This window comes from Schistocerca piceifrons, chromosome 6 (assembly GCF_021461385.2).
Source record: "Schistocerca piceifrons isolate TAMUIC-IGC-003096 chromosome 6, iqSchPice1.1, whole genome shotgun sequence".
NCBI classification, from domain to species: domain Eukaryota; kingdom Metazoa; phylum Arthropoda; class Insecta; order Orthoptera; family Acrididae; genus Schistocerca; species Schistocerca piceifrons.
Window position 1 is genome coordinate 146,521,449 of NC_060143.1, and position 26,914 is coordinate 146,548,362.

Genomic DNA, 26,914 nt, shown 5'->3' on the forward strand with positions numbered 1-26,914 from the left:
AGACTCGTTCTGTTAAGTGATTTGTCCGTTTCCCTCTAGCCGCTGGCAGAAAGCTGTCATCGCTGCGTCCATTTTGTACTGTTCTGTAGGCTGTCACTTCCTGTGTATGTACACAAGTCATCAGCATATTGTAGTATGTTGATGTTGTTGTTGCTGTTGCAAACAGTGCACAATATTGGTGAGTGAATTGATCCTTGCGGGATTTCCTTTCTCGTCCTCCTTGGTCCCAGGTTGTTATTATTATCTTTATTACAAAGGTTTCTGCCCTTAAGTAAAGGCCGGCCGGGGTGGCCGAGCGGTTCTAGGCGCTACAGTCTGGAACCGCGCGATCGCTACGGTCGCAGGTCCGAATCCTGCCTCGGGCATGGGTGTGTGTGATGTCCTTAGGTTAGTTAGGTTTAAGTAGTTCTAAGTTCTAGGGGACTGATGACCTTAGAAGTTAAGTCCCAAAGTGCTCAGAGCCATTTGAACCTTAAGTAAAGAGATGGGGTTGTCAGTGAAGTTAAGACCGATACTGTGCCGCTCCGTCTTCTTGGCTAATAAACGAAGGTCAACTACATCTTATGCATTTTCAATGTCCGTATAAACCGCTATTAGGAACTTCTTGTTGGTGAGACAAAGTTAGATACCTGTATTAAGTTGTGCTAGTGTATCTTAAGTTTCGCCCTCTCTTCGGAAATCATTCTGTCCAGTCTGTGCAGGTCGATATTTCCGCTTCACCAATACATCCCATATTTCATTATTCTTTCTAACGGCTCCAAGGATTTGAGTGAAATGTGATAGATCCATACGATGACAAATCATCTGGGAGTTTGCTAGGCTTCAAAACTGGAAGAACTCTGTCCTCAGTTCAAGGACGTAATTTCTACTAGAACGTAATTTCTGGCTAGACCAAAAATGGCTTCAGATATTGCACAGGCGAGTTTTTTCTTTTCCAGTCAGATTATGCAGTACGCTGTAAGGAAAGTCATGAGCAGATGTCGTACTAGTGCCAGCTGACGGTGCTCGGTTTATTTCGCTTACTGTTACGGATTCGTCTAAGAAATGTTGTACAACTGCATCAGCAGTATTAACAGCGAAGTCCACAGAGTCAGCTTAAGACGCTTGCTTCCGTCATGGGACTGGACGTCTGTATTTGAAACCTTCCGATATATTTAATTTTTTGCTGAAAATCAGATACAAACAGTCTCGATCGCGTTTTCAGATTTTGATTTGTTAGCAGCCGGTTTCGGCCCATTCCTCGGACCATCTTCAGACTTTTCACCGCCATTATGGCTGCCATTGTGGCGGCAGACGGAGCGATATTCGTAGAAGTACTCTTGTCAGAAGCCTTTCTAAAAATTAATTTTTTTCCCACACAGACGAAATATCAGCAAAATTCTTTCTAGTTATTCTTTCGTTGTTTCCTCTTTTCTTTAAGGGTCTTTTCACTTCTGCCTGCACTCCTGAAATTAATGTAATTTTCTACTGTCGCTTGTCGTTTACGTAATTTCAGTGAGTTCTTACCTTACTTCACCATGTTCTTATATTCTTCGTAGCACCGATCCCTCTATTTCTTTTCTCTTGGAAGAAAAAGTGTATTCTATGGAATGGATATCTTCGCTGCTTCCTCAGTATTTTTTCGAAATCGATGTAATCCGCTACTGGGTTTTCTCGAACTTCGAATCTGTTCATTAGGAATGCTGTTACCGTTTTATATTGACTCTAGTCTGCCTTGCGCAACTTCCAGCGGTAGCTGCTATATGTAATCGATTTGTCACGACTGTTTGGTATACGTCTGTGAATGACAGGTAAATTGCGCGGCCTAGAGAATCACCCGCCATCTCCCGTGTAAAAGTTGCAGCCATAGATGGAAGCGCAAAATACAGGTCGGCGGCTCTGCTCCGGTGATTTGAACAGAGGCCTGTGGTCGTTGTTCTGTCCTTAAGTATCGCTTACTTTTGTGTGTGATCTCTCCTATTAATCTTTCGAATCCATCCTCTCGATCTGGGTCCCACGCAGGATAATGCACATTGATATCCCTCATTATTAATTTTGGTTTAGTACAGGAACTGACGAGAGTACATGGCTTTTCTTTAGTTAAATAATTCTTTGGCGCCCTGTATACGGAAGTTGGTTGGTTGGTTGGTGTGTGTGGGGGGGGGGGGGGGGGGGGTTTGAAGGGACCAGACTGCAAAGGTCATCGGTCCCTATAAGGAAGTTATGTCAATGTTTCCAGTATCTGAGAAAATGGAGACATCTGCGTGTGGAAATTCTAAATTAAAAATTTTATATGGGATCCCACGTTTAATTAAAAGCGCCACTCGTCTACACCCACCCTCTCTGCACCACGCACGCTGTTGACACAGGATGTGGAGATGTAGTCAGTGGAGCTAACCACGTTTCACTTAATGCGCGAAATTCTATATGCTGCTCGTTCATAAATGAAAGTAGCTACTTTTATTATTCCTTAAAGAGTGTGCATTCCATCACATTATATTATAAGGTAAAACAGCCGTTTACTAATTGTTTGTCGGTATCCGTTAAGAGTACATGTCGCTAGAGGGAATGGTAGGACTAGGTTGAGCTGTGAGTGGCTCCTGCTCCTTGCTAAAGTAATTATTTTATTCAAATAATTTGCGAATATTTATTTTCTCATAAAAATAGCACAAATCAGAAAGTTAAAAAACAGTTACTATTTTCAGATCAAAACCGTTATAGTGTAGGCAAACAAATGACCTTTCTAGCTACTGAACAAGAATAATTTACTCAATACCAAAATGCTCACGTAATAGTATGAAATTCCACTACAGTGAAACCGCATGAAATATCAATACTGCCTAGAAATAAAAAAATTTAAATACATACAGAAACCATGGAAGAAACGATGTATTCTTTGGAATAGGTATCTTCGCGTGACGACTTCGTGACGTCTTGTGATGGCACGGAGTAGAGCTAGCATGTTGTAAATGAGAGCTTTCAAATTTTTGCCTTTCGTCCAATCTTGTGCTGTGCTTGGCGCACCTCCCAGAACACACCACATTCTACTTCATATCTTTAAGAGAATTTTTGTAACAAAAATACAGTGCAAATAAGCATCACCTGCAACGTGACCGTTAAATAAGGAGCAGGTTGATTGCATTGAACACAACGAAAAAATCAGATGTTCTCAAATCCAGTGGTCAAAAGAATACGCAACTGAAAACCTTTGATCGAGAATTGACAGATATGAAGCCCAGTTTGAGGGCAATTACTGGTTTTATAATGTGTGCTTATCAGGCTGAATTCACTCAGCACACATAGCAGTGCACACCACATAATAACATCTGCAAATCCCCGCCGGCCACCGTGGCCGCGCGGTTCTAGGCGCTTCAGTCCGGAACCTCCCTGCTGCTACGGCCGCAGGTTCGAATCCTGCCTCGGGCATGGATGTGTGTGATGTCCTTAGGTTAGTTAGGTTAGTGCTTAGAGCCTCCTTTTTTTCCAACACAAGAGAAAAGCCCTGTCTAATAACATACAGGTAATTCCGCTATCTCCAGGTTCTGCTTCGGTAAAAACTGGCCAGATAGCCCTGAAGCAAACCGCGCCCAGTCTCGCCGTATCGCAAGTCTCCGGCCAACAGCCTCTTCCTTGTCGTTGCCGTCCACCACGGCAGCCACGGGGTGCAGTTAAATGCAACGGTCGCTTCCAATACTGAGCTCTGGCGCTGGTAGATACTCGCTGGCCGTCCAAAACCGGCTCTGCATTAAATGCATGTAAGAGAAGTGTCTTCATCACGGTCATATCCAGTACCCTTATGAGGCGCTACACAGTGAAAACATGCTGGCTTGCTGCTACACTGATTACTTTCGTGTATAATATGAAACAGTTCAAACACTGGCGTCTTACTCTACTGATAGAAACATAGTCTGGTCACTTTTGGCGACCATTACACGACCTAGAATAGGGCTACTGTAATAGCTTTGATGTAACATTTCACTGTTACTGCAGGTTCGCTGCACTGGGTAACTCCCAAAATTTCTTCTTCAGACAATGTAATGTCTACATCTATGGTGACGTCTTGTCGTCAAGAGAAGACTGAATATAAGCCTCCATGTTACTGATCTGAAAAGTCTGACTACGAACTAAAGCGTCTGCAGCGTCACCGGAGCAAGTTATTACTTTTACGCAATTGCTGCCTGAAGAATTATGTTTGTGATATATTTATTTACACCTTTGCACTTGTGATGCAGTGCTTTACCAAAAGACATTGGACGTAAGCTACCCACATTCTTATCCTTGCTTTCGATAAAGACTCAAAACAGACAAACGTCAGATTGAGCGTTGTTTTTTTTCTGTAGGCTCTGAGGTCTGCAACTTAATGGTTCTTAATGAGCTGTCGAAGCTTCCATGTGACAGCCACGGTGGCCGGCGGGGGTTTGCAGATGTTATTAAGTGGTGTGCGCTGCTATGTGTACTGAGTGAATTCAGCCTGATAAGCACACATTATAAAACCAGTAATTGCCTTTAAACTGGGCTTCATATCTGTCAATTCTCGATCAAAGGTTTTCAGTTGCGTATTCTTTTGACCACTGGATTTGAGAACATCTGATTTTTTCGTTGGTGCAATGTCATCAGACCGTCATCCGCTCCGTCTTTCTGAATCCACAGGCAGCATTTTATCGGACCTGCTTCTTTGCTGTTCATGTCGCTGACGTTCATCAATAGCTTCTGTGAGTTCTTCTCAGGGCTTGCCGTCTCGATATCCTTATCTTCCACTTCAACGTTGTCGACAAGCGTCCACTATCACAGCACTTAATTCTGTCGTTGTTACTTGGCTATGGTCACTGTTCAATTCATTGCTATTCGTATTGCCACCCTCGCCGCCATCCTTGGTGGCGATCGGACTTTATCTCTGCAGAGAGAAATATCGGTTTTACTGTCTTCACCACCACAACACAAACAGGAAAACTGAGATGTTGACACTAGCAGATCACTGCTCCTCCACGTCCGTAGTCTCTGAATATGCACACTGTACCAACTGCACTATTAAACGCAGTGCGAAGAGGGGTCTCTACGAGGAGGAGTTACTGTTATTACTATTATTTCCTAGGTGGTCATTTTATACTTTTATTCGGAGACTTCCTATACAAATGGTTAAACACAAATAAAAATACATAATATAAACAAACAAACAGCCTCAAGATCCTGCCAAGTGTTTATCCACAAATCTGCTGTGTGCCGTTTGAGCTCCATGCTATTGCATGTGGATTTATAACATGATTCTTGTCATACATATGATTATGATGTCACATTAAACTTGAGCATGGTCCGCTTCTGACCGAAAGAGGTTGTTTTAATAAAGCTCCAGTACAGCTGTATGTGAAACACGATTTTCCAAAAGTTTCTACCGGCTTTTAATCATCGCCTACTTAGAATAACATAGTTTTGTTTTAAACTTCAGAAAACCGCTGCAGAAACGCACCAAATTTTGAAGCAAAATTTTGTAGACAATGCTTTAGATTAAACACAGACTTAGGACTGGTATATCAATTTCAAAAATTGGAAAACATCTGTTGATGATGACCGTTCAGGTCAGCCGTGACCAGGCATCATGCCAGAAAATGTTCTGAAAGTAAGGAAGCTAATTCTACAACATCGTAGACAGACCATCCAAAACGTATGCAACATCTTAGCGTCACGTCGCGGTACATGCAAACGTATTCTGTCGGAGGAGTTGAATATTAGAAAGATTGATGCATAGTTTGTGCCACGACTTCTTCCAGAGGATCAGAAGCAACATAACATGAAATTCCGCAGAAGAGACGTCCAAACGACTGGTTACTTCCCCATAAAAATGCACGACGGCATTCCAGTACATTATTCAGGAATCTGTGACTCACCAATCATACTCACCAGACTTAGCTCCAACTGTCTTCGTACTCTTCCAAGAGATGAAAATCTACTTGTGTGATCGAGTATTTCACACAGAGGCGGCAGTTCGAGAGGAATCGCAGAGAGAACTAAACACTCTCACAAAGAAAGACATCTAGCATGCATTTCAAAAGTTTCAGAAACGTTGGGATCGGAGTATTCCCTCCAAAGCGGTTTGCTTTGAGGGTGGTGGTGCAGACTAAGATCTAAAGAAGACGTAATAATTTTAATTAGTGTTTTCAGAGAACCTTTGGATATGACCTGCTGTATCATTACAACCGGAGATGGATTTGAACCATCCATCCTCCAGTGTAGGGGCCCAGTGTCTTAACCATTGCGCTACCTCGATCGGTCAATATTAATGCTATACTCGTATACATGCTGCTCTGCAAAACGAGAGAGATAAAGTAACATAACATATTAACTACCAGATGGAAATCAATGAAAATGCGGGAATATTTTGACAGAGGTCTCCCAGTCGTGCACAGAAAGTTAGACCACGCATGATTTGAATTCAGCGTGACTATAGAACCAAATGGAATTGGTCCAGCAATACGAGGCTCTTGAAGAAACGGGAAAGACAGTGATGTCAAGCAGCAAAATCCGCTGTAGTGGCGCTCTTCATTACAGTATGACTCGGAGACAAAGCTGGGATGACTTCACGCGGGGATGAATCACTGGGGAAGTGGAAGAAGGGCGACGTATGACTAGTGTAGCCCAGGAGTTTGGCATTGCTCACAGCAATGCATTACAAACCACAGACACTGCTACCCGAAGCAAATGAGGTGGTCGACCACGGTCAACTACAGCAGCAAATGCCCGCCATGTTGTGCAGTAGGTAAGAAGGGACCCACCTCAAATAGCGGGTTCAATTGCAACAGGACTGCAAGATATGCAACCTCACACACCACTGTAGGACGGTAAGTGAATTGGGACGGTCTCTTTGCCCGACTACCAGCATGTTGTGTTCCGTTGACACTCGCACGTTGGCAGTATCGATGGGATAGTGCCAAGAGACTAGCGACTCGGCCAACAAGGAGTGCAGTTGCGTGCTCTGCACGGATGAGATCAGATTCAGTCTGAGTAGTGATTCTGGATGCAACCTTTTATCGCGAGAGGTGGGAACACGTAATACACCCAGGAACATTGTCGAACCTGTTTTGGAGGCCCAGGTGTTACGGCGTGGGAAAGCCTGACGCTACATGGGTACACTGACCTCCAAATCTTTGAACACCATGCACTCATCGTGTACTCCTTCTCTGTGTGCGTCTTTTGGCCCTGACTTCATTTTTGCCCTCTTGTATGGGGCACCTAAGGGATGCTGCGTTCTCTGAATGTTATACAACAATTCAAGCAAATAACATTAGTAGTTTTATTTCTATAAAGCAGATAGACAATATTTAACTTTGATGCTGAAAGGTGTCGCAAGTGATGAGCGACAGGCAACATGATTTACAGTGGGCGCCGATACTGAATGGATTTATTAGTATAAAGTTTGATTTTTATTTTTTCACTTGATCTTCGTCAGTGCCTTCTGCCTGGCGGTAAGTTGCAGCGTCTCAGTCACGTTGCCCAGAACCGGATAGAACCACCCTGAAACTCACGTGTTGAACCATCAGCAGCTAAACTCACTTGTTGCTGACGAGGCAACGCTAACGAACTACGCGTCTTACGATCTGACCGACCAATACGGCGGCTTGTAGGTGGTCAAGTGGGGGTGGACACGCCGTTCGCTCTCTTCTGCTGGCAGCTTCCAAACCGATCAGACACCCTTCTCTCCTGCTCTCTTGGCCGGCTGCCCATTCAGTCTCGGCGGCGTCTCCAGGCCTGCCTTTCTTTACGGCATTAAAACTTCACTCAGTTTAAACTATGTTTTATTCTTCACCTCAACGGGCGCCTACTGCTGTCCCCTCCTGGCCAATCTTGACGCATTAACAATGAATTCGAGTCCTTACTATCCACAATGTTCAAACAAGCTAGTCTGTCACACAGTTTGTGAATCACTACTAACCGTTATTGTAGCATTCCCTGCTAGAGAATGTCCGACACCGAGTACTAACGTCCGGCTGAGGCTGGCAGGAGCGGCGTTTATATTCACTACAAGCAGATGTCGCTCCTGTCGTGACGCTTGTGGTTAAGCCACAACAGTTTTTATAGATGACAATGCACGACTGCATCTGACAGCGCAGCTAGAGGCCTTTTGCAATGGGAGGATGGCAGATGGACCAGCCTGTCCGTTCCCGCGTCTTGAATCTCATCGAGCACGAGTGTGAAGTGTTGCGTAAACACACTGGAGCACGTCCACATACACCAGCGACCAGCTAGCAGTTGTCAGCCGCGCTGTTGGCGGAACGAGACATCGTACCACAAAGACTCCTTCCCACCCTTGTAGCCAGCATGCGAGTATGTTGCAGAGCATGCGTTCCTGCTGATCACACAACCCCACCTTGAGTAAGGTCCAGGGAACCATCACAAATCGTGGTGACCTCAGTGTAATTACTCTATTCGAATAAATGTGTAATTTTTGTTTGTTTTCTGCTTGTTTCTTTCAGGTATGTTCTATGCTACCCTGTAGCAGTTCTTTCTTTATATGGTTCAGATTTCACCGAGCTATGTTACTTGACACTGGCACATCACGAGAAGGTTACTTTCGTCCTTAAGTTTTGCATACCGGTGTATAATGAAGTACGTCTCATAAGAACTGCAAAGATATTCAGTTTGACCATGATAATATTTGAAAGTATATATGAAGGTAGTGTCTGTTCCCGAAAGAACAGATACCATTGATGACCGTGCAGCTTCTCTAGAATGAAGCAATAGTTAAATTGACACCGTAGCTGCAAAGAGGCGTCGATATACATCATTGGCGACATGTTGAAAATCTGTGCTCCGACCACGACTCGAGCCCAGGATCTCCTGCTTACGCCGGCCGTTGTGGCCGAGCGGTTCTAGGCGCTTCAGTCCGGAACAGCGCTGCTGCTACGATCGTAGGTTCGAATCCTGCCTTGGGCATGGACGTGTGTGATATCCTTAGGTTAGTTAAGTTTAAGTAGTTCTAAGTCTAGGGGACTGAAGTCCTCAGATGTGCCCAGAGACATTTGAACCATTTCTCCTGCTTACAGTCCTGCTCGAGTCCTGGTCGGGTTTCTCTGCCTCGTGATGACTGGGTGTTGTGTGCTGTCCTTGGGTTAGTTAGGTTTAAGTAGTTCTAAGTTCTAGGGGACTGATGACCATGGATGTTAAGTCCCATAGTCCTCAGAGCCATTTGAACCATTTTCTTTTCAACATGTCCCCAGTGATGTATATCAAAGCCTATTTGCAGCTAGGGTGTCAGTTTAATTATCATTTCATTCTACAGAGGCTGCACGGTCATCAATGGTATCTGTTCTTTCGGGAACAGATTACCTTCATGTATAGTTTAAATATGGCTACCTGGCCAATGACCTTCTTGTGCGAACGCACACTCTATGCCCCAACTCGTACGGGACTTCGTAGATTAATCTGCCACGAGTAATGAGTGTGATGTGCAAACACCTATTAGGCGCACTACGAATGTAGTGGTGTGGACATGTTGGGAATGTGGGTCTCACGGGGAGTGTGCAAGGGTTAGAGCAGATGGATAGAGCGTCTGCCATGTAAGCAGGAGATCCCGGGTTCGAGTCCTGGTCGGGGCTCACATTTTCAACATCTCCCTAATGATGTATATCAACGCCTGTTTGCAGCTAGGGTGTCAATTTAATTATCATTTCATATTTGAAAGTGGTTCAAAGAGTGGCAACTTGCTTTAAATGTTCGAAAGAGTAAAACTGTGAACTTCCTAAATGAAAAAATCTTACGTCACATGACTAGCATATCACTGAGTCACAATCGAAATTGGTGAATTCATAAAATACCTAGGTGTAACGGTTTGTGAGAATATGGAACAGATCAATCACACGGGGTCTGTCGTAGGTACAGCAGATATTAGGCTTCAGTTCATTGGTAGGATTCAAGGAAAATGTCATCCGTTTACAAAACACTCGTGCGATATACACTAGAATATTGCTCAAGTCTGTGGATCATTAATACTGGGTGTTCAAAAAGTCTCTCCGCAGTGCCGTATGACTTAACGGCGCGTGCCGTATGCCGCAGTGAATATACCGAAATGAAACTCAGTGAAATACAAGTTATTAATTTATTGAATATTCATTTTTACTTACAAATTTCCACATTACATATTGAAAGTATCCCCTCCGTTGTTGAATACACAATTCAATTCGCCTAATCATGTTTCCAAACACAAGCTGTAACATTTCTTCTATAACAGAAGCAGTGAAAGTGGATATTGCAGTTTTCAATTCATCGATGGATTTTGGACGGTTTTTAAAGACAGTTGCTTTCGCTACATTCCAGAAGAAAAAGTCAGGTGGTGTTAGGTCAGGCGATCGTGGAGGCCAAAGTCCCTGTGAAATTATGCGATCACCAAAAACATCAGCAAGCAGTGACATTGAAACGCGAGCTATATGCGCGGTTGTACCATCTTGTTGAAAATAACCGTTCAGTATTTCATTTAACACAAGTTTTCCTATGAATGGGTACAGAATATCACTGCAATATCGTTGTGCATTTATTGTTTCGTTGAAAAATATGGGACCACAATCCGACGTCTAGAAATTGCAATCCAAACTCCTATTTTCACAGAATGAAGTGGTTCCTCATGAATACACAATGGATTTGGAGTACCCCACATAAGAGAATTTGGCGAGTTCATGTACCTTGATAAATGAAACCACGCCTCAGCAGTGAAAAACGTTTCATTAAGAATATCCCTTCCATTGTGTTGAACGAAATTTTTGAACCATTGACAATAATGCAGTCTCTTGCCATGATGAGTATTTTTCAGTTCTTGCACGACTGTCACTTTGTATGGGAAAAGTCCTAATTTTTTCCTTACAGCTGTGTGGGCCGTTCCGACACTAACATTGATTTCCTGGGCGAGTTTTCTTACTGACTTGTTCGGACTCATGGACATTTTATCGGAAATATCGAGTAGTTTATCCTCAGACAAAACGCTAGGACGATCACTTCTCGGTGCCTCTGTCACTGAACCCGTACTTCGAAATTTGTTAATCAAATTTCGCACAGTACCGTGATATGGGAGTGTTGACTCCGGAGCCGGCCGCGGTGATCGTGCGGTTCTAGTCGCTGCAGTCCGGGACCGCGGGACTGCTACGGTCGCAGGTTCGAATCCTGCCATGGGCATGGATGTGTGTGATGTCCTTAGGTTAGTTAGGCTTAAGTAGTTCTACGTTCTAGGGGACTGATGACCTAAGATGTTAAGTCCCATAGTGCTCAGAGCCATTTGAGCCATTTATTGTCTCCGGGTAAACTGAATTAAATGTTTGACGAACTGAAACTGTGTATTTACCGCCAGCTTTGAACACTTGTTCGAATAAAAGCAAAAGTTTTTCAATGGTTAGCATTTTAACAGTGACAAAAACGAAACAAACAAACAAAGGAACTAAATTTAAAAGTTCACGTTAACACGTAACGACACACACCAACGATACTACTGACGCTGGCTGAGATAAACGAAACAGTGGAATGTTGGGAGAGTCGACTTGAAGGGAAGTAACCCAGGGAGGCGAACAATCATACGGCACTAGCGGCTAACAACCATACGGCACTGCGGAGAGACTTTTTGAACACCCCGTTATAGGTCTAGTAGGGGATATTGAACGGATACAGAGAAGCGTAGTATGAATGGTTACAGGTTTGCTTAACCTGTGGGAGAGTGTCACAGAGATGCTAAAAAACTGAACTGCCAGATGCTTGAAGATAGATGTAAACCACATTCTGAATGCCTACTTGCAACATTTCACGAACCAGGCATAAGCGAGGAATCCATGTATATACCACAACTCCCTACGTATCGCTCCCCTAGTGATCGCGAAGACAAGATTAGGCTAATTAGCTCGCACAGAGGCATTTAAGCAATCATTCATCCCGCGTTCAATACGAGAATGGAACGGGAAGAATCCCTAACAACTAGCACATTACGAAGTACTTTTTGCTATACACTTCACAGTGGCTTAGTGGCTTTCAGTGTATAGAAGTAGAAATAGAAGGCGTGGATCGTACGTTTTGAAACTCATATACCTGCAAAAATAAAGCATTACAATTTTATTTTTAAAAGTACATGAGTTTCAAGACGTGATCTATGCATTCACTGCAGGTAAGTTAAAATGAATAAGAGTATTCGACATAAATTGCTTATTTGTTGGTACACAACTACAGGGTTTGGAAAAAAAACATGGAAACGGTGCGAGAAATGTATTCTTGAACAGAAAAGCTAGCCAGGCCTGCATATTTCCATACTACGTTTGACCACGAACGGCACCCTTGCTATGTCCTCAGTACCTTGCAAGTGTCAGTCGAGGCGAGAACAGTGTTCTGTGTAGTTGAGAATGCACGGTGTCGGAGCTAAGTGCATTAGAACGTGAGCAAATTGTTGATGCTCGTATGGTGGGCTCTTCCACAGCCAAAGCAGTCGAAATATTGTGTGTTTCAAAAGGCAACGTATCGAAAATTTGTTCAGCCTACAGGGAAAGCGGAAAAACATAATCCGACAGTGTGTGTTGTGTGATCGTGACGGATGGTCATTGCGGAATGTTGTGACGAGACATAAGAGGACGACAGTTGCAGAACTGAATGTCGCACTCGCGAATCCTGCCAGCACCAAAACAACACGCGGGGAGCTCCATGAGCAGGGCCAACTGTTATTCCATAATCAGGCATCAGTGGTTCAAATGCTCGTAACGGGAAAACGTGGCGCCGAAGCCATAAAACCTGGTCTATGGAGCGATGGAAGAAAGTCATTTGATCGGGCGAGTCTTGTTACGCGCGGTTTCCGAGTTCTGGCCGAGTCTACGTCCCAAAAATGAAACATGGTAGATGTTTGGTGATTGTTTGGGCAATCGTATCATAATGTTCCATAGGCTCCTTGGTTACTCTGCGAGTCTGCATTACTGCCAAGGATTTGTAACTAGTTTGGCAGATTAGGTCCATCCATTTGTTCCATGATGATGCTGTATTCCGAGACGACGGGGTCCATGTTCACGCAGTTCGCATCGCCCAGGACTGGTTTTGTCAGCACGAGAGTGAATTGTCGCTCTCCTGAGCGTCACAGTCACCAGATCTCAGTATTAATGAGACTTTGTGGTATACCTTGGAGAGGTGGGTGCATAGTGTTGTGGCGTAACGAGACAGCTACGCCACACTGAAGTAGCCGAAAGGCACGCGTAATCTCACGTAGGCTAGATAGAGGTCTGAAACAGGATACGTAATGAATGGTAGCAAGAAAAGTACGTAGCTGCTTTAATACTTAACTTTTAATCCTTGTTGTATACATCGTTCTTGATGAGACATTTCATACGATAACTATCAAACTATGTAAGCTAATAGCGCCTTGCTAGGTCGTAGACTTTGACTTAGCTGAAGGCTATTCTAACTGTCTCTCGGCAAATAAGAGAAATGCTTCGTCAGTGTAGTCGCTAGCAAAGTCGTCGTACAACTGGGGCGAGTGCTATCCCGTATCTCGAGACCTGCCTTGTGGTGGCGCTCGGTCTGCGATCACACAGTGGCGACACGCGGGTCCGACATGTACTAAATGGACCGCGGCCGATTTAAAGCTACCACCTAGCAAGTGTGGTGTCTGGCGGTGACACCACACATAGTCCCTATCAAACTCCATCCTCATTACCTGAACTTGCCACTATTTTGCAGGAAAAATTGTATAATATTCCATTGAAAACGATGGAGGTCCTGTATTTATTCATTCCGACACGACTGGAAGCTGTTCCCCACATCTGTTAGGCATGATAATATGTTGTGTTTTCGGTGTTCCCATATTTCTGCCCACTCCCTGTACTTCATATATTACTTAAATTACTTGTGTATCAGTTACGTTTACGCATGTTGTGAGAATTGTTTCCGCAAGTTGCCTTCCTGTCTGCTTACAACAACTAATTTCTCTAATTATTAGATTTCACGTAATAATATCAGCACAACAGTGTGTTGAACCGGGTACTTATAAATACTGGAGGCTTTCTGTTCTAATCCATTCGCGAACTAAGTAAGGGAAAAAGAAACTATACATGCTTCTGCAGCCACCATACTCCCTCTTACGTTAGTCTCACGAGACTGGTAGCAGAATGGTGACGCAGTCTCCCACGAATACAGGATTCTTTAAATTTATCCTACAGGAAGTATGGAGAACAATGCCACCTTTCTCCCAAAGATTCCCATTCAAATACCCTGAATACTTATACTTTCTGTAGGCTATAGCGACCTGTTAGGATCTAGAAACACATCACCGATTTCGCTCGATGTCTGTTGTCATGCCGCGCGGTCTGAGGCGTCTTGTCACGGTTCGTGCGGCTCTCCCCGTCGGAGGTTCGAGTCCTCCCTCGGGCATGGATGTGTGTGTTGTCCTTAGTGTAAGTTAGTTTAAGTTATATTAAGTAGTGTGTAAGCTTAGGGACCGATGACCTCAGCAGTTTGGTCCCATAATACCTTACTAAAACTTTCCAAATTTTTCTGTTCTCATGCTTCCTTGATAAGGGCTCCAATCTCTGAAATAGACTAGCGGCTTGTACACGATATCGTACAAAGATGCATTGTACTTTCCCAAAAACGTTGCAACATATCTAAGAAATTCCATTCAGCTTCCCAAATGCCGATCGTTCCATTTCATGCCGCTTCTTACTTATACGATGTTACACGATCAGAACGATCGCCATTAATCTTTTATTCGGACTGTCGGATTATTTCTCTTTGTTACTGGCAATATCTAGCAATTTTCTGCATTCAAAGGGAGCGAACATTCACTAAACAAAGTGAGAATTTTGTCTTTCTGCATTTTCAGTGGTCGACCAAGTACTGCATGCTACGGTAATTCATTAAGTAACTGTAATCAGTTTTTGTAGTGTATCACAACAAGAATACAAGGTTTTATTGATACGAGGGTCGTCCACAAAGTAAGTTCCGTTTCTATTTCTGTCCGCGGTAGCGCTACGATCGCAGTTCCAAGCACGCGGGGCAATTACTCTAAGGAGAAGACATGTACACCATTTTCAGATCGCTGCCGCCGACGTGTACTTTGTAGTGCATCTTTATAATGTCAGCCGTAATTTAAAATGCCGCCGCGCGTGAAATCAGATCTGTGATTCGTTTTCTAAATGCAAAGAAAGTTAAATCAAAGGAAATTCATCGGCAAATCTGAGAGGTTTACAGGCAAAATGCTATGAGTGATTCAATGGTTAGAAGATGGGTCATACTGTTCAGTGAAGGACGTGATCAAGGGCACGATGAAGAGCAAAGTGGACGCCCGTCTGTGGTTGCTGATGAACTGGTTCACACAACACAACAGAAGAGAAGATTAAGTAGAACCGTAAGTTTACACTTAGTGCCCTTGCTATGAAAGTTCCGCAAATCTCACGATCACTAATTCATGAAATTGTTACTGAAAAACTGAAATTTCGAAAACTTTTCTCACGTTGGGTACCCAAAATTCTTACTGAACAACGCAAAAAACAACGGCGGGGGGGGGGGGGGGGATTTTCCTGTACGACCATTTGACGAGTGTACCATGAATATCAGGAATCTGGAAAAATATCAAATATCCGACATCGCTGCGGCCGGAAAAAGATCCTGCAAGAACGGAACAAACGACGGCTGAAGAGAATCGTTCAACATGACAAAGTGCAACTCTTCCGCAAATTGCTGCAGATTTCAATGCTGGGCCATCCACAAGTGTCAGCAAGCGAACCATTCAACGAAACATCGTCGATGTGGGCTTTCGGAACCGAATGCCCACTCGTGTACCCTTGATGTCTGCACGACACAAAGCTTTACACCTCGCCTGGGCCCGTCAACACCGACATTGAACTGTTGATGACTGGAAACATATTGCCTAGGCGGACGAGTATCGTTTCAAATTGTATCGAGCGGATGGACGTGGAGGAGTGTGGAGACAACCTAATTAATCCATGGATCCTACATGTCAGCGGGAGACCGTTCAAGCTGGTGGAGGCTCTGTAATGGTGTGGGGCGTGTGCAGTTGGAGTGATATGGGTCCCCTGATACGTCTAGATACGACTCTGACAGATGACACGTACGTAAGCGTTCTGTCTGATCACCTGCATCCATTCATAAACATTATTGAGCATATCTGCGATGCCTTGCAACGTGCTGTTCAGGAGAGATCTCCATCCCCTCGTACTCTTGCGCATTTACGAACAGCCGTGCAGGATTCGTGGTGTAAGTTCCCTCTAGCACTACTTCAGATATTAGTCAAGTCAATGCCACATCGTGTTGCGGCACTTCTGCATCTGGTCTGCACTTACATTTTTAATTTGGAAGAAGTGGAGATTGACTCTCAAGAGGGCGTCAAGTGAATTTTTGTCTGTTTTTTGAATAGTTATATTTTTCGTTTGTTTTGGAGGATTTGAGGTTACAATAGTCAATCTCGCTACGACATTAGGGGAGCCTACACGATATTAGGTAGGTATACCAGTTTCACCGTCTCTTCAATGTAGTAAATGGTAGGATTGCCTGTAGTACTGGATGCAGTAGTACTGCCTGTGGTAGGGAAAGAAACATAAATGAAAGCGTGAGAGAGAAACTGGGAGCCAACAACTTCTCTTTGTTTTTTGTTTGTTCATTTGTCTGTGTTGCACATAATTAGAATAACACATCGTTCAGTTTTAGTGAATTGTGTATTTTATATCCTTATAATCTATAAACTGCATTTTATCAGCAATAAAAATTAGTTGATCGCGTATCTTCTGCGGTTTTATGTAACCACAAAGCAATTACTTTTGATGCAACTCCAGGTTCCATGCTCAACATAAAAGATCTATAAATACTTATTATTGTTACTTTTTTACTCAATAGAACTTTCTTCATCATGATCAAAGGCAAGAGTTTCCTGCTGTTATTGAAAAGTGCGAAAGTTATTTATGAATAACTGAAACATATTTTATATAAGTTCGACGAATTATTTAAGCGATGTTTGATATGATTTTGTTTTGCAGTTTTTTTTAATTTTACCTTTTTTTGAGGAAACTGCTATATGATAAAACTGCAGTTTTTTAAATCTTTACTACAGTATCCCTCTGTTTCACGTTACAAATTAATAATATTCTTTCCCGGTGTATACTGCTGATGAAATCTTATCGGGCTTCCATCCGGGTAGCTGCGTCGAAAATTCTCGACGTTTCGATGAGTGTCATTCTCATCATCTACTGACGCAGTTACCCGGATTGAAGCCCGAGAAGATTTCATCAACTTCAGTTTTGCTATAAATACTTTATTTTTAAATAATAGACACGAAGATAACTATGCAATACAAAAACGTTCCATAGGTTACACTGCACACTGCCCCTTATGTAGCCTCACCCAGTTTCTACACAGTTCACTGCTTCTTGATTTTTAGGGGACTCTAGTACGACGCTCATTGTATAAGCAAACAAAGTAATCGAAATGAGGTAACGCCCGATCGGTGTGCAACACACCTAACGTACGGGTAATTCGTTTTCGATCTTAACTGATCGAGGCTACTAGCAAAAGTACAGTAGTCTATGCTTACTTATGGTAGTCTGTACGCATCCCGTGGTCTTGCGGTACCGTTCTCGCTTCCCGCGCACGGGGTCCCGGGTTCGATTCCCGGCGGGGTCAGGGATTTTCTCTACCTCGTGTTGTGTGTCTTTCATCTGCATTTCATCATCATTGTTTCGCAAGTCGCCGAAGTGGCGTCACCTAAAAAGGACTTGCAATACGGCGGCCGAACTTCCCCGCATGGAGCCTCCCGGCCAACAATGCCATACCATCATTCATTCATTATGGTAGTCTACAGTAGAGTACGGTAGTTTTATAACTCTGCTTATAACATACGAGCTCAAGTCAGCGATATTGGGCTATGATTCTCTACACCTATTCTTTTGCCCTTTTTTGTGAACAGGAATGACTAAGATAATTTCCTGTGACGTGGAGATTCGAAGTGTAAGAAATTATCTAAGCTTATATTACGACCTGTATAATTTTCTTTCGCAACTGTCAAATGAGTTGGTGAATTTAAATTTTTGTTGGGTGTCATGATTTTACATCCTTTTAAAATGACTGAGAGTAACTTTAGATAACGTGAACAAATTTACACATATGACAGCATATGTTAATGTGAGCTGAGAAGTGAGATTAAACATCCGGTGATTTCAGGTGAAGGCAATAGACGGTGACACAGAGAGGCCTCACGACGTGGTATATTTCATCACTGGCCCTGGCGTGGATCCAGACAATCCCGCTGCGGGCAACTTCCGCATCGATCCCAAGACGGGAGATATATTTATACTCAAGGTAAGAGCAGAAAGCCAAACGTAAATATGTAAATAACGGTCTGGTCGTTCTAGGAGGAGTTTTTGTACCTGCATAGAGTCATGAGCCAAAACGTTTTGACCATCTGTTTAATAGTGTAATCGTTCGCCTTTGGAACGCAATTTTTTTTTTTTTTTGAGTAATCAGTCTTCTGGCTGTTCGGATGCGACCCACCACGAATTCCTCTCCAGTGCCAACCAGTGGAACGCAATCCAGCGGCGATTCTGTCTCGCATGGATTCGACAATTTCTCGGTAGCTTTAAAAAAATATATATCAAGAGCTGTAATTTTATTCAATAATTTTATTTAGCTTTCACTTTCAATGCCTCGTTGGCATCGTCTTCAGGCTCCTTACACAAAACTGTCATATAGTCGTTTGTGCTATTATAGGGACCACTGTAGCCATTTGGTTTCCTTAGATTTGTAAAAAATCCTCGGTCGACAGTTGTCGTTAGAGGTGTGAAGGGTTCACGTCTACCAAAAACTTTTTAGATGTCTACGGAAACGAGTAGGATATAGGGGTCCCTATAATAGCACAAACGCCTAGATCACTTAACTTGTTTCTCGAATAGGGGCCTGCAGCTGGTGCCAATGAGGCATCGAAATTGGTAACTAAACATCTACATCCACGTAGATACTCTGCAAGCCACCGTACCGCGCCTGCTGAGGGTACCCTGTACCACTACCATTCACTTCCTTTCCCGTTCCAAGTGCAATCGGAATGAGAGAAAAGCGACTGGCTACATGCGCCAGTATGAGCTCTAATTTCTCGTATCTTATCTTCTTGGGCCTTACACGCAATGTATGTTGGCGGCAGTAGAACGGCAGTCAGCTTCAAATGCTAGTTCTCTAAATTTTCTCGATCGTGTTTCGCGAAAAGAACGTCGCCTTCCCTCCAGGGATTCCCATTTGAATTCCAGAAGCATCTCCGTAGCACTTACGTGTTATTCAAACCTACCGGTAACAAATGTAGCATCCGCCTCGATAAACCGAAGTCGATCATTCACCTTCTCTACAACGGTCCTCACACGCTCGTCCATGTCACGTCGCTTTGCAGCGTTACGCCCAGATATTGAAACGATTTGACTCTGTCAAGCAGGACAATAGTATCACTGCAGCCGAACATTACAGGTTTGTTCTTCCTTCTCATTCTCATTTACTTACATTCTTCCACTTAGAGCTAGAAATTTTATCTAAGTCGTCTTATATCTTCCTACAGTCATTCAACTTCGACACCTTACCGTGCACCACAGCATCATTAGCAAACAACCGTAAATTGCTACCCACCCTGTCCCCAAAATCATTTATGTACACAGGGTGTTTCAGAAGTGATGGTCAATATTCAGTGATATGACAGGAATGATCATTCTAAACAAAAAAGTCAAGTAAACATGGGCTCTGAAACGCATATCTTAAGAGCTATAAGCGGTTCCTGATCTTCCATACATCTACATCTACATTTATACTCCACAAGCCACCCAACGGTGTGTGGCGGAGGGCACTTTACGTGCCACTGTCATTACCTCCCTTTTCTGTTCCAGTCGCGTATGGTTCGCGGGAAGAATGACTGTCTGAAAGCCTCCGTGCGTACCCGAATCTCTCTGATTTTACATTCGTGATCTCCTCTGGAGGTATAAGTAGGGGGAAGCAATATATTCGATACCTCATCCAGAAACGCACCCTCTCGAAACCTGGCGAGCAAGCTACACCGCGATGCAGAGCGCCTTTCTTGCAGAGTCTGCCACTTGAGTTTGCTAAACATCTCCGTAACGCTATCGCGGTTACCAAACAACCCTGTGACAAAACGCGCCGCTCTTCTTTGGATCTTCTCTATCTCCTCCGTCAACCCGATCTGGTACGGATCCCACACTGGTGAGCAATACTCAAGTATAGGTCGAAGGAGTGTTTTGTAAGCCACCTCCTTTGTTGATGGACTACATTTTCTAAGGACTCTCCTAATGAATCTCAACCTGGTACCCGCCTTACCAACAATTAATTTTATATGATCCTTCCACTTAAAATCGTTCCGCACGCATATTCCCAGATATTTTACAAAAGTAACTGCTACCAGTGTTTGTTCCGCTATCATATAATCGTACAATAAAGGATCCTTCTTTCTATGTATTCGCAATACATTACATTTGTCTATGTTAAGGGTCAGTTGCCACTCCCTGCACCAAGTGCCTATCCGCTGCAGATCTTCCTGCATTTCGCTACAATTTTCTAATGCTGCAACTTCTCTGTACACTACAGCATCATCCGCGAAAAGCCGCATGGAACTTCCGACACTATCTACTAGGTCATTTATATATATTGTGAAAAGCAATGGTCCCATAACACTCCCCTGTGGCACGCCAGAGGTTACTTTAACGTCTGTAGACGCCTCTCCATTGATAACAACAGGCTGTGTTCTGTTTGCTAAAAACTCTTCAATCCAGCCACACAGCTGGTCTGAGATTCCGTAGGCTCTTACTTTGTTTATCAGGCGACAGTGCGGAACTGTATCGAACGCCTTCCGGAAGTCAAGGAAAATAGCATCTACCTGGGAGCCTGTATCTAATATTTTCTGGGTCTCATGAACAAATAAAGCGAGTGGGGTCTCACGCGATCGCTGTTTCCGGAATCCATGTTGATTCCCACAGAGTAGATTCTGAGTTTCCAAAAACGACACGATACTCGAGCAAAAAACATGTTCTAAAATTCTACAACAGATCGACGTCATCGATGTAAGTCTATAGTTTTGCGCATCTGCTCGACGACCCTTCTTGAAGACTGGGACTACCTGTGCTCTTTTCCAATCATTTGGAACCTTCCGTTCCTCTAGAGACTTGCGGTACACGGCCGTTAGAAGGGGGGCAAGTTCTTTCGCGTACTCTGTGTAGAATCGAATTGGTATCCCGTCAGGTCCAGTGGACTTTCCTCTGTTGAGTGATTCCAGTTGCTTTTCTATTCCATGGACACTTATCTCGATGTCAGCCATTTTTTCGTTTGTGCGAGGATTTAGAGAAGGTACTGGAGTGCGGCCTTCCTCTGTGAAACAGCTTTGGAAAAAGGTGTTTAGTATTTCAGCTTTACGCGTGTCATCCTCTTTTTCAATGCCATCATCATCCCGGAGTGTCTGGATATGCTGTTTCGAGCCACTTACTGATTTAACGTAAGACCAGAACTTCCTAGGATTTTCTGTCAAGTCGGTACATAGAATTTTACTTTAGAATTCACTGAACGCTTCACGCATAGCCCTCCTTACGCTAACTTTGACATCGTTTAGCTTCTGTTTGTCTAAGAGGTTTTGGATGCGTTTAAACTTGGAGTGAAGCTCTCTCTGCTTTCGCAGTAGTTTCCTAACTTTGTTGTTGAACCACGGTGGGTTTTTCCCGTCTCTCACAGTTTCACTCGGCACGTACCTGTCTAAAATGCATTTTACGATTGCTTTGAACTTTTTCCATAAACACTCAACATTGTCAGTGTCAGAACAGAAATTTTCGTTTGGATCTGTTAGGTAGTCTGAAATCTGCCTTCTATTACTCTTGCTAAACAGATAAACCTTCCTCCCTTTTTTTATATTCCTATTAACTTCCATATTTATGGATGCTGCAACGGCCTTATGATCACTGATTCCCTGTTCTGCACTTACAGAGTCGAAAAGTTCGGGTCTGTTTGTTATCAGGAGGTCCAAGATGTTATCTCCACGAGTCGGTTCTCTGTTTAATTGCTCGAGGTAATTTTCGGATAGTGCACTCAGTATAATGTCACTCGATTCTCTGTGTCTACCACCCGTGCTAAACATCTGAGTGTCCCAGTCTATATCTGGTAAATTGAAATCTCCACCTCAGACTATAACACGCTGAGAAAATTTATGTGAAATGTATTCCAAATTTTCTCTCAGTTGTTCTGCCACTAATGCTGCTGAATCGGGAGGTCGGTAAAAGGAGCCAATTATTAACCTAGCTCGGTTGTTGAGTGTAACCTCCACCCATAATAATTCACAGGAACTATCCACTTCTACTTCACTACAGGATAAACTACTACTAACAGCGACGAACACTCCACCACCGGTTGCATGCAATCTATCCTTTCTAAACACTGTCTGTGCCTTTGTAAAAATTTCAGCAGAATTTATCTCTGGCTTCAGCCAGCTTTCTGTACCTATAACGACTTCAGCTTCGGTGCTTTCAATCAGCGCTTGAAGTTCCGGTACTTTACCAATGCAGCTTCGACAGTTTACAATTACAATACCGATTGCTGCTTGGTCCCCGCATGTCCTGACTTTGCCCTGCACCCTTTGAGGCTGTTACCCTTTCTGTACTTGCCCGAGGCCATCTAACCTAAAAAAAACGCCCAGTCCACGCCACACAACCCCTGCTACCCGTGTAGCCGCTTGCTGCGTGTAGTGGACTCCTGACCTATCCAGCGGAAGCCGAAACCCCACCACCCCATGGCGCAAGTCGAGGAATCTGCAGCCCACACGATCGCAGAACCGTCTCAGCCTCTGATTCAGACCCTCCACTCGGCTCTGTACCAAAGGTCCACACTCAGTCCTGTCGACGATGCTGCAGATGGTGAGCTCTGCTTTCATCCCACTAGCGAGACTGGCAGTCTTCACCAAATCAGATAGCCGCCGGAAGCCAGAGAGGATTTCCTCCGATACTTATAGATAGCCCAGCATTGAAATCTGCAGCAATTTGCGGAAGGGTGTACTTCTGTAACGTAGAAGGATTCCCTTCAGTCGTCGTTATCCCCGTTCTTGTAGGATATTTTTCCGGCCGCAGCGATGTCAGAGATTGGATGTTTTACGGGATTCCTGATATTCACTGTACACTCGTGAAAGGGTCGTACAGGAAAATCCCCACTTTATCGCTACATCGAAGATGCTGTGTCCCATTGCCCATGCGGCGACTAGAACGCCACGTTCAAACTCACTTAAATTTTGATAACCTACTCTTGTAGCAGCAGTAGCCGCTCTAACAACTGCTCCAGATCCTTGTTATTTCATATAGGCATTGCCAACCGCAGCGCCGTATTCTGCCTGTTTACATATCTCTGTATTTGAACACGCATGCCTGTCTAGTTTCTTTAGTGCTTCAATGTACAAGGCGTGTTTTTTAAAGTAAGTACCGTTTTGAAATTAAAAACGACGTGCTAAGATATCTCAATAATTTAATTTTAACATGAAAGCCTGTACCTTAATCTACTTTTCTACATAATTTCTGTCAATATTGAGGCACTTGTCATAACGTTGTACCAGTTTTTGAACACCCTCATCATAGAGTTCTGGTGCCTGACTTGTTAACCACTGCATCACCACTGTTTTGACTTCGTCATCGTCTTGAAGACGCTGACCGCCCAGGTGTTTCTTCGAGTGCAGGAACAGATGGTAGTCACTGGGCGCAAGATCGAGGCTTTACGGAGGATGATTTAGAGTTTCCCATCGAAAAGATGTGATGAGATATTTGGTCTGATTCGCCATTTTGGGTACCCAACGTGCGCACAATTTTCGGTAATTCAAATACTCGGTCACAATGCCACACAAAACACTACGAGAAACATTAGGAAAGTCATCCCACAAGGAGTAAATCGTAAAGCGTCTGCTTTCTCTCACCTCATTGTCCACTTCCTGCACCAAGCTTTCATTAACGACCGAAGGACGCCCTTTCTGTTGTTCATCATGCACATTTGTGCGGCCATCTTTAAATGCTCTCACCCACTTTCTTACCATTCCATCACTCATAATGTTTTCTCCGTAAACTGCACAGATCTCACGATGAAAATCGATGGCTTCTAGGCTTTTAGCACTAAGAAATCTTATAACAGCACGTACTTCACGGTCGGCGGGACTCACGATTACTGGAGGCATCTTAAACACTCAGTACACAACGTAAACAAGGAAGAATCAAACTGTAATGGCGTCAGTGCGTAGACAACAGATGTAGGTACCCAGTGTACGTGCGCAGTACGCCGACCGCAGCGCTGCGGCCGCGGTGTAGCAAAACGGTACTTACTTAAAAAAAAAAACACCTCTTATATCCGCCATAGCTTCTGCAATGTACGGACTGAATAGTAGGGGCAAAAGAGCTCCTGTACGTATTGTATATTACCCATCTTTCCGTATACCTTGCCCCTATTTTTCTCAGAATTTCGATCATCTCACACCGTCTTACATTGTCGAACGCTTTTTCCAGTCGACAGATCCAATGAACGTGTCGTGATTTTTCTTCAGTCTTGCTTCCATTATCAACCGCAACGTCAGACTGCATCTCGTGTGCCTTTACATTTCCTAAAGCGAAACTGATCGTCATCTAACATATCCTCAATTTGCTTCCATTTTTCTGTGTACACAACAAACATAATCGATGACGTCGTTGGATGAACATGGGAACATATATGGGTCGTCTGCTGCAGAGGCGCACCTTCAAAAAAATGGTTCAAATGGCTCTGAGCACTATGGGACTTAACTTCTGAGGTCATCAGTCCCCTAGAACTTAGAACTACTTAAACCTAACTAACCTAAGGACATCACACACATCCATGCCCGAGGCAGGATTCGAATCTGCGACCGTAGCGGTCACGCGGTTCCAGACTGAAGCGCCTAGAACAGCACGGCCACACTCGGCCGGCGGGCGCACCTTCGCCAACGTATGCTGAACAGTGTACTCCGAAACTCTTGTGCCAGCACCACCGTTGAACTAAGTCGTCAGATCTGTCACAGATCGCTGCTTCACAGGCTGGACAAGTCTCCGACCTCTGCGTTCTTTGATGTGGGTTTGACGTCAAAGACTTGTCGCCTACTCGTGGTTTCAGCGTCCTTCAACCACTTTCCACAATTGCTCACGACAGCTGCGCGCGAACAGACAACAATCTTCGCCGTTTCCGAGATGCTTGTTCCCAAGCACCGGGCCACAACCATCTGTTCTTTTCCAAAGTTGCTCATATCAATGGATTTTTCCATTTTCGGTTAGTATTCTCGCTAGAATAACTCCCCAATCGTCTCTGCTCCATTTTGTGGCGGTTTTTGTGTTTCATCAACATGGACAAGTGCAATGAATATGGATGATACGATACTCTAGGGTATTCTGCGGTTTGAATTCACTCTTTTTTTTTTTAGCAGTTGCGTTGATTTGATTTTGTAAATGATACTGACAATATTATACACATGTATAATGCATTATTCAAACGACAACTTCTCCCGGATAATTATTTTGTTCAAATTGCACAAGAGTTCCACCTGACGTAGTGTAATAATGTTGACTGTAAGCTGTGTTCATATCACTAAAATTACAGATCGTACATCAGAGCTTTTATAATTTTTTTGTTTTCGATGGATTTAATTATTCTTAGCAAATTGATCATGAAAAGGAACAACAGAATACCACCCGCACACAACACTACCAAAAAATATTTTTCTCCGTGATTCGTCCGTAGTTTAATTTTGGCCTCATACATCAGCAATGAAATCTTGTTCAACAATAAATACCATAAGCACTGTTCTTAGAAAATGCAGTCTGAATCGATTTTTTTTTCCTTTTATAAATAGAGTTCAGTACCACCGGTGCACATTTATTTCTTACACATTGCAGTTTCAAGTAATTTAAATTTGTCGCTGTAATAAAAGTTAAGATAGCGGCCAACAAAAGATAGAGGATTTCTTTTTTAATTAAGATTTTCCTTTTCCCAATAAATAGTTAATCATTTAAATTGATGCACCAATAAAAAAAATTATTAAATTGTTTTGCAAATTATTTTAACACAAACCTATGCCATTTTCAACTAGAAGTACAGACGAAATTGTTATATAATCGCAACTAACAATGGCTGCGCTTCTTGCAGCTATGATAAAACAATTAATACAAAATTATAATTAAAAGAGGAAGTGAATTTTCAATAATTAATCAAAAAAAATGGTTCAAATGGCTCTGAGCACTATGGGACTTAACATCTATGGTCATCAGTCCCCTAGAACTTAGAACTACTTAAACCTAACTAACCTAAGGACAGCACACAACACCCAGCCATCACGCGGCAGAGAAAATCCCTGACCCCGCCGGGAATCGAACCCGGGGACCCGGGCGTGGGAAGCGAGAACGCTACCGCACGCCCACGAGACGCGGGCAATATTTAATCATAAATAGTTTTAACGCATTTGGCTCTATTTGTTTTTACCAGCAAATGAACATAAAAGTACAATAATTTTACATTAAATGTTTTTCATTTAACAGACCTCAAATCGATTCGCGTCTTGCGTCGGCGATGTACATCAGAAGAAGACGACAAAAGGGTACAAAACAAAAGAAAAGAATGACATAGATTAACAAAGAATGTGAGACAAATATTGTCTCTGTTTTACATAATTATCATCTTTTTAAGAAATAATTACATAATTGAATGAATATTATCTACACGTTCATATTCCACTCGTAATAAAAATATATATATATATATCGTGGATGTTAAAACTTGTATAATTTCCTAATCGCACCACGTGTTCTGAACGCCATCAGACGCCATTCAGCCTCCAAATGTTTTGACTCATCAGTGTTTATACCCGTAGACTAACATCACTATGTCTACTTCCTGTAGCGAAGACTACTGCTCGTAGCTCATTACAGTCGTTATT

General features: G+C 43.3%; 1 protein-coding gene across 1 annotated transcript in view; it reads left to right on the forward strand.

Moving 5' to 3' along the window:
• LOC124803199 (neural-cadherin-like) overlaps positions 1–26,914 on the forward strand; it is a 275,285-nt gene that overhangs the window by 51,571 nt on the left and 196,800 nt on the right. Inside the window, 1 exon segment of the mRNA XM_047264381.1 lies at positions 18,148–18,285. Within this exon segment, the coding sequence (XP_047120337.1) occupies positions 18,148–18,285 (138 nt within the window).